General features: G+C 55.1%; 1 protein-coding gene across 2 annotated transcripts; it reads right to left on the bottom strand.

Annotated features, from left to right (window-relative positions):
• Positions 1-285: 285 nt before the first annotated feature.
• Carns1 (carnosine synthase 1) lies at positions 286-10,148 on the bottom strand. 2 transcript variants are annotated; one of them, XM_059263398.1, is made up of 10 exons: positions 10,061-10,148; positions 9,670-9,696; positions 7,705-7,978; positions 6,902-6,991; positions 6,169-6,656; positions 5,750-5,924; positions 5,578-5,663; positions 4,659-4,890; positions 4,293-4,573; positions 286-1,873 (listed from the first exon to the last, which is right to left on the bottom strand). In XM_059263398.1, exons 2-10 carry the CDS (start codon positions 9,670-9,672, stop codon positions 647-649), a joined length of 2,856 nt encoding a protein of 951 aa, XP_059119381.1. In that variant the 5' UTR covers positions 9,673-9,696; positions 10,061-10,148; the 3' UTR covers positions 286-646. The 2 variants fall into 2 exon arrangements, with proteins under 2 accessions (XP_059119381.1, XP_059119390.1); XM_059263407.1 differs by lacking the exon at positions 9,670-9,696 and having other exon boundaries at positions 10,061-10,138.
• Between the last annotated feature and the right edge of the window lie 319 nt (positions 10,149-10,467).

Genomic DNA, 10,467 nt, shown 5'->3' with positions numbered 1-10,467 from the left:
TTCTTTCTTTCATTCATTTTTCTTTCTTTCTGTGTATCTTACTTTCACTGCTACTCATGTCTGGCTGGCTGGCATCTGCCTGGTTTCTGGCCCCAGGTGTGTTCCTCGCTTTCTCCCTCATTCTCTCCTCCCTCTTCTCTCTCAAGCCTGGAGCTCTCCTCCTACTTATTCTCTCTGCCCACCAGCCCTGCCTATCCCTCTCCTGCCTAGCTATTGGCCACTTGGTTTTTTATTAGACCAATCAGGTGCCTTAGGCAGGCAAAGTGAAACAAATGCAGCACAAACGAATGTAACAGCTTTACATCTTTAACACATCTTTACATCATTAACAAGGGCAGCAGAAACAAATGTAACACACCTTCACATAATTAAAGTAATATTCTGCAGCATAAATACATGTAACACATCTTTGCCTAGTTAAAGTGATATTACACAGCACTAGAGTACTGGGGATACCTGGGACTAGATGGAGGCTTTTGGGAAGGCAAGAGGACCCAGAAACGTCCAGAAGACTATGATATCAAAATAGCTGTACTGCTTTGGAATAGACCTGAGGCAGAGGAGTGTGCTGAACTAGGTTTTGGACAAGGTGATAGAAAGAGGGGCAGGGAAACAGAGCACCACAACCCCTAGCACTTAATCCTTGCTATTTGAAATGAGACAGGAAATGGGCAACTGGGTAGTTGGGCCTGTCAATGCCCAAGCCCTGACAAATGCCCAGCAGGCGGAGACGGGCCTCAGCAGGGCTGGACCCAGCACAGGCCACATTGCAGTAAGGCTCCTCATACTGGCCAGGTATCAGGGCCTCCTCCAGCAGGTTGAGTCGCAATAGACCCTGGTCATGGAGGGCTTGCAGAGTCTCTCGACTGCTAGGGGAACTCAGCAGCTCTATGTGCTGGGACACCAGGCACATGATGCCCACCAGGTAGCCACGGGCACGAGGGTGGGCAGGCAGGGCGGGCTGCAGGCCACAGGCCACCATGGTAGAAGCCAGCAGCAAATCCACACCATAGAGCTCTAGGATCCAGTCTCGAAGGTAGAATCCTCCCATTCGAGGGTTGATCTCGATGAGCTTTGGCCCAGCCCCAGTCATCTTGAGCTCCACATTGAAAACCCCATCTAGCAGCCCACAGCCTAGGCAGCAGCGAAAAGCTGCCTGCACCATCTGGGCCTCCTGCTCTGGTGCTAGCCCAGTGGGCATGCAGGCTGCAGTCTCTGTGAAACCAGGCAGCCTTGTGGGGCCATTATCAGAGACAAAAGCAGCCAGCAACCGCCCACCAAACACCACCAGGTCCACATCATGTTCTGTGCCCTCGACAAATTCCATCAGCAGCATGGCATTGCCCCAGCCCAGTCCAATGCCTGGGTGGTCAGCTTCACCCTGCAAGTCATGGAGGATCCGGGAAAAGTGCTCATGGCACTGTGGCCCATCCTTCACCAGCTGTACACCCACTGCTCCTGACCCAAATTCCAGTTTCATCACACCTGGCAGGGGTACCTGGTGGATGGCTCTCTCCACGTCAGCCTCACTCTCCAGTGGGCAGCAGGCCACAGCATGGAGGGAAGTCGCAGGCCAGGGTGGGCCCTGGCAGCGCAGCAGGTGTAGTTGGGTACGGCTCTTCTGCTTTGCCAGGCACATGGCAGCTGGGGGGCTGCAGGGCAGACCCAGCTCCCGGCAGAGCAGAGCAGTAAGCACCAAGCAGTCATCCCAGAAGGAGAAGCAGCCATCTAGCTTCAGGTTGCGTGTCCGGACCAGCTCAGCCAGCAGCTGTGCGTTCTCCTCATCTCTCCGGTGCTCAGTCACATCGAAGTGGATGAAGGTCTGCACCAGCTGGGATGCAAAGTGGTTGGGGTCCGATTCCACCAGGTGCAGCTGCAGAAACATAAGCAAGCAGGAGGGACAGCATGTCACAGGTGTTGGGTCATGGAAGAGACAGGATGGTGTCCCACAGGGGAGACTCAACCATGAACACCAGGTGCTAAATGTATGTTTATCGATGGCTTGTTGGATAAATGGGAAGTGCAGAGGTGAGACACCTTCACCCTGGAGGGGAGGGAAGTCAGAAGGAAAAGCTTCGGGAGGAAAGGGCAGGCTGAGTGTGAGGGGCTGGGTGCAAGAAGAGAACACCAGAGAGCTCACTAGGACATGCTCCTGAACAGCTTTCTGGCTGGCTTGGAGACCAGCCATCAGGGTTGGGGCTGGAGACAGGTGGCTCGGTTATCATTCATTCCGAATATTCTAACACTGTAATGTGATGTGCAGGATTCCTGAGGGGCCCTGTGTCTCCAAAGCTTGTGGCTTGCTGGGGGAAGCACAGACACAGGGCAGCTGATCCTCAGGCCAGCAGCAGCCACTGATGCGGGAGGGAAGTGGCTGTCTGTAAGGTAACTTGGCATCAGGAGTCTTTCAGAACTTCAACGGGCACACACACTATCAGGTAGGAACTGTGATGCCAAGGCTGCTGGGAATTCCTCAAGGACCATGCATGGTGGGGAAAAAGGCAAGGAGGCCACTGTGGTGGACTAGGGCCAGCCTGAGAGAGCCTCAGCTTTCCTATCTGTTTCAATAGGAGTGAGAATGTCTATTGCCTGGTTAGCTCCAGATCCTACCATGTGAGCCCCTGCTTCCTTCCAACAGTAGATTTGATTTGAGATCTGTGAACTGCTCTTTTGCCCCTGGAAGACCCTATGTGACAAGCTGCAGGAATTCAACTCCAAAGACCTTTTCCCCAAGACAGAGCTAGACTCCTTACCCAGCTGTTCCAGACCTAGGAACTACAAGATTTGGCAGTACATGCTTGTAATTCCAGCATTTAGGAGGCTGAAGCAAGAGGATGGTGATACAAGAACCAAGTCTGAGCTACATAGTGAAATCATTTCAGAGAGAGAGGGGGGGGGGGGAGAGGGAGAGAGAGGGGGAGAGAGAGAGAGTAATCCTAGCACTAGGGAGACAGAGGCTGGAGAATCTCAGAAAGATCAAGGCCAGCCTGATTTTCCTATTAAGTTTCAGGCCAGCCTGAGCCACAGAGTTAGACCCTGTCTGACATAAATAAACAACCACTGAAATAAACAAAAATATAAAAATAAAATAACATGTGTGAAATTCCAGAATCTGGAGGTAGAAGTAGGAGGATCAATTCAAAGCCAGCTTCAGCTATATTAGGAGTTTGAGACCAGCAAGAGTTACGTGAGAACCTATCTCAAAGATCCCAAATTATTGAGGGCTGGAGAGATGGTTCAGCCATTAAGAGCACTTGCTGCTTTTGCAGAGGGCCAGAGTTCAGTGCCTAGCCCCCACCTCAGGTGGCTCTGGATCTGATGACACCCTTTTCTGGACTCCACTGACGCCTGCATATATATACATCAGGCCCATACACATAAATTTTTAAAAGTAAAATAAATCAGGGCTGGAGCGATAGCTCAGCAGTGAAGAGCACCAGCTTCTCTTCCACAGGACCAGGTTTGATTCTCAGTACCCACATGGCAGCTAACAACTGCCTGTAACTCCGGTTCTAGGGGATTGATGCCCTTTTCCCTGAGGACACCAAGCACCACCTGGTGCACAGACATACATGCAGGCAAACACCCATACACATAAAATAAAATAAAATGAAAACTGGGGCTGTAGCTCAATGATAGAGTGCTTGCTCGAATAGAATATGCAAGACCCTGAACTCAATTTCTAAAACAGCAAGGAAAAACAACAACAAGAAAAACAGCCGAGCATGGCGGTTCAGGCTTTAATCTCAGCACTAGGGTGGAAGAGGCAGGAGGATCTCTGGGAGGTTGATGCTAGCCTGATTTACATAGCGAATTCCAGTCAACAAGGGCTATATAGTGAGACCCTTTCTCAAAAATAAAGAAAATAATGCCGGGCGGTGGTGGCGTAAGCCCTTAATCCCTGCATTCGGGAGACAGAGCCAGGCAGATCTCGAGTTCGAGGCCAGCCTGGTCTACAGAGCGAGCTCCAGAACAGGCACCAAAACTACACAGAGAAACCCTGTTTCGAAAAACCAAAAAGAAAAGAAAAGAAAAGAAAAAAAACAGAGATCTGAGCTCCGCTGCTGACCTGGAGTACCGCCTGCCTCTGGCACATTCCAACCCACTTATCCCAGCTCCTCTTTTCCTCCTTTACCCTCTGGGAGGGGCCTCTCACAGCAGATGGCCCCGCCCCCTCGAGGAGGCCCCGCCCCCGGAGTGACAGCCTCCACCTGAAGGACTAGCCCCGCCTATTCAGACCCCGTCCCCTCCTCCACCAATCAGACCGCGATTTGGGGCCGCGCCCCGCCCACCTTCAATCCGTAGTCGCGCGCAGCCTCCCACACGAACTTCTTGCTGACGCCGCCGGCGCCGATCACCAGCAGCTGCTTCCCGTCCATGAGGCGGCGCCCCGAGCGCCGTAGCATGGTCTCCACCAGCGGTGCTGCCGCCGCCTCCTCAACTGAGCGTCCCAGGCGCGGTGCGGCCCACAGCCCCTCAAGCGCGCCGCACGCCTCCAGGCACAGGCCACTGTTCAGCTTAAGGACCGTGGGGGTCAGCGTGCGGCCGGCCACTGTGAGAACGAAGTCCACGCCTGGGCCGGGCGAGGATGCAGGGACTGAGCATCCCCCAACCCGGCCCCCACGCCGCCCAGGACGAGCCGCGCCTCCAGTGCTCACCGAGGAAGTCGATGTGCACTTGGCGCCCACCACGCTGCTCAACGCTCAACCCGGCCTCCAGGGCCAGCACTGCGGCCAACGCGGCTTCAGCTGTTTCTTTGATGCGCTGTTCCAGAAGCGCCACCTGCGCCGCCTCTTCTAGGCCGCACTGGGCCAGCGCCACCCCCAGTGTCCTCGGCAGGCTGTTGTGGTGCCGCACGAGCTGGTCCCCACGGCCCACGCTGCACACCACCTGACCACAGTGCAGCTCAGAAGGGGCAGGCCCAGGAGAAGCCCTGCCGAGGCTCACCTTTCTAAGTACCCCTTCGACGCCTGAGCATCTTCCCTGCACCAAGATACAGGCCCCACCTTCCCTGCGCTTCAAGAACCCCCTTCTTCCATCAAGACTTAAACTTTATAAATCACTCTTGGCTTCACTGGCCATCTGGTCCCCAGATCCCTCGGGGTTACGCTGGCTTTCAGGCCCAGCTTGAAGATTCCAAGCATGCTTGATCCTACATGCTGTAGCCACCCTGGTTTTTCCTAGCCTTAGGGTGTCTCTTAAAGACCCTCATTATCTCTGGAGTTCTGCTGAGTACCCAGGAGGTCCCCCAAGCCTTTCTAGGTTCCCCAGAAAGGTTCCTGTGGGATTGACCCTAAATTAGTTTTTTTTTTTTCTGTGAGGAGGAACATGCTAGAAAAGGAATCAGGACCCTAGGTCCTGAACAGGAGTTGAACACAGGGGCCCGGGGCTCCTGATATAGAAGGTTCAGGAGGGTTAAAGAGGAAGAAGTGTCAACCCCAAGAGTCCCCTCAGAAATAACCAGAATCCCTCCTCCCCAAAGATCATGTCCTCTCTGCACCAGGCCCTCATCAGATCAGTGGGGATGGGCAGAGCTGGGGTGGACAGGGCCATGTCCTACACCTAAGCCGTTCTCACCTTGCTCAGTAGGGGTCTGTCACCCTGAATCCGACACACCACCGCACAGATACGCACAGCCAGCTCAGGGCCAGGTGCAGGACTGCCTGGGGGAACATGGAGAAGTTTAAGCCCAGAGGAGGTCTAGGAGGCCAGTTACTGCTCCCGATTCCTGGCTAGCCCAGACAAGAACCTGGTAAGGGCAGCCGGGCAGGTGGGCACATGGCCTCCACAAGGACACTCTCCTCTTCCTCCAGCTTCTCCAGCAATGCCATCACTGTGTTCACCACTGCGGATGGCTCCTCCCGCAGGTGTAGACGCAGTGCCTGCTGTCCCCGCCAGCGCCAGCCACTGAGCCTCACAGCCACCTACAGCAGAAAAGGGAAAGGACCCTCCTCACCACCACCTCATGTGCCTGAAATGTAGGATGCTCATGCTACAGATGCAGGAGGTAAACTGAGGTAGGAAGGCACAGGGCACTGCTGTGGAGAAGTGAGACAGTGGCAGCTAAGAGTTTGGGATCGTTTCCCAGCAGGACTTGGAAATCATAGCAAGGGTTCCCTCCTTTGGGTACCCACAAAGACCGCAGTGCACAGAGGGACCTGTTGTTACCTGTGATGCATCACCCAAGGCCTCGGAGTGCACAAAGGCCTCTACTTCCTCTTTCACCAGTGTTTCCTGGCCCTCCTTCCCACTCAGCTCCACCAGCCGTAGTCCAGGGCCGGCATCCCCTCCCCGAAGCAGCCCCGGAGGCCTATAAGTGAAAGCCAGGGTAGCTGGCACAGCCACGCCACTCTGCTGGGACAGCAACCACCTCATCAACAGCCGGTCCTCCAGCAGTCCTGCCAGCTCTGCTGAGGCGCCTGTGGGGCAAGTGAGGTTCCCAGCCAGCTTTGCTGCCTCCCTGCCACGGCCAGATTCCGGCCCCAGGCCTGCCAGGAAGTAGGTGGCATGCCGAGGGGGAACAAAATCATCCAGGAATGTCAGGCCCCCTGGATAGAAGCTCACAGCCTTGGAGACCAGCAGAGATGCCTCACCCTCTTGGCCCGGAGCTGCCACCTTCGTCAGCCAGGCAGGGGACAGGCAAAGGAGCATGTTTCCTGTGGGCAAAGAGAAGAAGGCGCCTGGCCAGGGAATGCTTACGTGGTGCCAAAACCCTCAGCCTCCAGCCTGGGCTTCTGTGTCATGGGGGTCAGTGATTCCCAGAACCCACCCCTACTCAGAGCAGCTGGTCCTGTGGAATGCAGGCAATTGCCAAGTTTGGTGGGTATTTTGGGATATAGCTGGGCTAGGGCGGGGCTGCCCTTTCTGTAGGAGAGGGTAGGGAACTTGGGCACACACTCACCAGGGCTCTGGACCCCACCCTCCAGCAACAGAGATAGGAAGGTGCTGGGGGAACCCAGAATGCACAAGGTCACCTCTGCCCCAGGGCAGCCTGGGGGAAGAGAACATGGCCATGTTCACCAAGAGTCCTCCTCTTGCTGCCCTTCTGCCCACTTCCCGTGACCTTCCCATCCCCACCCTCACTTTTAGGCCTCCCAGATCCTTCTTAGGGGTCAAATGAGAAGAAGGCAGAGGACAGAGGGAGCTGAATATGAAGGGGGAGATGTCTGCTCTCCTGCCTTGAGACTGGCTCTGTTTTATCTGCATCTGTTCCAGAGGGCACTGGAGGATGAGTCTAACCTGAGTTTGGATTTTGCTTGTGACCTCAGAAGGGCCACTGTTTCTCTAAGCCTCAGTTTTCCAGTCTGTGAGATGGGAACAAGTCTGTGATTCTCATGTATTCTAGCTGCAGATCATTTGGTCCACACAAAATGATTCATAACCCACCTGATCTATGAAACAAGGAGGTATCTTGGGATCGCTCAGCTGCCTCCATAGCATCTCCTAAGACATGGCTCTAGAAGTTTCAGCTCCACAGAATATGCAAATGATATCGTGGATTTCCAGGGAGCAGGGTGGGGTAGAGTGGGACATGGTGTGGAGCCCTGACCTGATGTCCTGGAGACAATACCTGCCTGCCTTAGGCCCTCTGGTTTTGTCTTTAGGGCCTGGGGGAGGAACCAGCCTGAACAGACAGAGGAAAACAACTGGGCTGAAGGTCCCTGCCTGTCTCTGGGAGACCCCCTTTGTGGAGTCCTGAGGCACCTGTACGAGGTGCCTGGCTGCGGTCCTGGGTCTCAGGAAGGCCAGCTTGCTGCAGACAGCTCTGAAGGAGACCGTAGTAATACACAGTCCAGGCCCGAGCCTCGGGCTCTTCTGGGGAGCCCTTGCAGTCCAGGCTAACATCCTGGCGCCAGGGCCCAGGGAAGCAGCCTGTGGGTGGCAGGGCAGTGCCTCCTTTCCATGGTCCTTCCTTTCCATCCAGGTCCTTGGATCCCAGGGGATAGTCCCACTCCGTACTCAGTGGATCCAGGCAGAGCTGAGCAGGGAGCAGAAACGGTACATCTTGGGCAGGATTGGCAAGGGAGCATTTTAAGTCACTTAATGGAATAAACCCACTTCCCAGTCCCGGTCTTCCCACCTCACTGAAGTTCAAAGGACCAGAAGAGGAAGGGGTTAGGTGGAGGGAAGGCTTACCCAGTGGGAAGTGTGGCTAGGTGTGGTGTCCTGAGAATGGGAAGGGAAGTCCTCCTGAGGGACTGCTGAGCCCTATCCCACACTAGGGTCCGTTCTAGCTGGGTTTGCAGGAGGCCATGCTTGGTTCTTTTCAACATTGCAATCCCGGCTGCACACAGTGCCTGACACACAGTAACTGCCCCACAGCTGGTTCCTGACCAAAATATCTCAACCATTGTCCAGCTCTGTTCCCTCTGGGCCTCAGTGACTTATCTACTGGCACAGACTTTGCTGGCACCTAGTAGGTGAATTTATTTTCTGTTCCTCACCCCCATGCAGTGCCTCTGGGTGAGGGCGGCTATCTGTTTTACCTTCCTTTTTTTTCAGCAGGGTTTCATATAGTTCAGGCTGGCGTCAAGCTTGGATGTAGCAGAGGCTGGCCTTGAACCTCTGATCCATCTGTCTCTACCTCCTGAGTGCTGGGATTACAGGCATGTGCCACCATGATTTCACCAGGTTTCCATGGCCTCCTGGATACTGAACCAGCGTTCTACCAAATGCCACCTTGGTCTCTCCCTTCCCTCCTCCTCCTCCTTTACTTTTCCTTTTCTTTTTTAGAGATGGGGTTTTGCTCTTTAGACCAGGCTGAGAACTCCAGTCACTCCACTTCCCAAGTGGAGGGATTACAGATGTGCACCGCTACATCTGGTTTCAGAGGGAGCTGGGGATTAAACTCAGGGTCCACTACATGCTAGGCAAGCATTCCTCTAAACAATGACAGCCTCAGCCCTGTTTTGCTTTTGTTTTTGCTATGTGACCCATGCTGGCCTTGAGTTGGCAATCCCACCACACCTAGCTAAACATCTCTACAGGTGTATGGTGTCCTGGCACCGTTTTCTTTGCAGGAAGTCTGACACTCCTGTCCCTTCTCTGAGGCTGGGAGTCTCAACATGATAGAAATGGAGACATTACTCCTTGCAGGGCCTTGGCCTATCCAAGCCTGGCAGCTGGGCCTGTCTTTCAGGAGACGGGCTGAGCCACCTTGGACAGGTTGGTAGCTCTTTCTGGCTTGGTGGCTGCCTGTGCCTGCCTTATTCCCACCTCATGGGTTCTGAAGTGATATCTGGCCTGGGGGAATCATCTGTTGGCTCAGAAACTGTAAGCCACGGCCCAGACATCCAAGGTCTGGGCCTCAGACCTTCACTTGCATCCCAGGACACCAGGGCTGAATTCTTCAAGCCCTTTCCTAGGAAAGTACTCTGGTGTCATGGACTGCAGGCTCATTGCTATGTCCCCAGACCCAGACCAGTGCTGGGCACATGGGCAGTGGTCAGTAGGTGCTGTTGGAATGAGGGACTATCTCTGGGGTGACAGCACCTACCTCCTGGGGATAATGTGGCACAGGTGAGTGCCTGGTACACTGGGTAGGGGTCAAGGGGTGGAGTTGGTTATGAGGTGGGAGCTGTCAGAAGCAGGACTCTCTGGGTGCCAGTCCTTGCCCTCCCTCTATCCAGGGACTCTGGCCTTTGTGGGAAGGGACCACAAGAGACTCACCATCGTGGAGGTGGAGAGGCTGAGAGACTAAGGGACAGAGAGACAAAGCAGGGATCAGGGCAGCCAGGTCCCTAACTGACCTTTCAGCCCTTAAGACTTCAAAGAGCCCAGACACCCTCTGTCCTATCCCTGCCCCACCCCCACCCTTAAGGAAAAAGAGAAACTTCTGCTCCATGGACCCCAAGAGCCATGCATCTCTGAGTCCTCCAATCGCCACCCCCCATGACTGCAGCTATACTGGGGTGTTGCAGTGGTGATGGTGGGGCTCCCAGGGTCCCCGGGAGTGTGTAAGGTTAGTGTCCATCTCTACAGGTTTTCAGGGTCCCCAACCTGCATTCCCACTTATCCCCGCTCCCTGGCTCCCCTGGGGTTAGGGCAGGAACCGGGGTACCTGCTGGTAGCAGCAACTGGACCACGCTGGGCAGTGGAGCGGCTGGGCAAAGACCAAGGGAGTGCTGCAGTGGTGGCGGCACCCTTGCAAGTGGTGTGCCCTTATATAGTGAGCCTGGCCATCTTGGGGCGGGGCAGCCCGGACTCCTGCCAGGGCCCCGCCTCCCGCTTTCCCTTGTGGCTCCCCCACTCTGCACCTCAGGCTTAGGAAAGGGACTAGTGGGAGGGAGGGTGCTGGGATCTGACGACTGAAAGAGGCAGTCCACAGAACAGAGGGGTGTCCTCAGACACACAACCCAAGGCCAGGGCTATCCAGACACTCCAGTGAGGTCCACCGGGAGAAGAGGGAGAGCCATGGACGGTGACAACAGGCAGTGTAGGGAGCCTGAGCCCAGCCTGTTACTGGAG

The sequence above is a fragment of the Peromyscus eremicus genome, chromosome 1 (genome assembly GCF_949786415.1).
Source record: "Peromyscus eremicus chromosome 1, PerEre_H2_v1, whole genome shotgun sequence".
NCBI lineage: Eukaryota > Metazoa > Chordata > Mammalia > Rodentia > Cricetidae > Peromyscus > Peromyscus eremicus.
The sequence above is the reverse complement of the archived record's forward strand: the minus strand, read 5'-3'. Positions and strand labels throughout refer to the sequence as shown.

Bases quoted from the DNA above. Each gene is read 5' to 3' on its own strand.
- Carns1 (XM_059263398.1), bottom strand. The intron at 6,992-7,704 runs GTGCCTCAGGAC...CTCTTCCCCCAG, and splicing joins CAGCCAGGCACCTCGTACAG to GCTGCCCTGGGGCAGAGGTG. The intron at 4,891-5,577 runs GTGAGAACGGCT...CACTGTGGTCAG, and splicing joins ACAGACCCCTACTGAGCAAG to GTGGTGTGCAGCGTGGGCCG.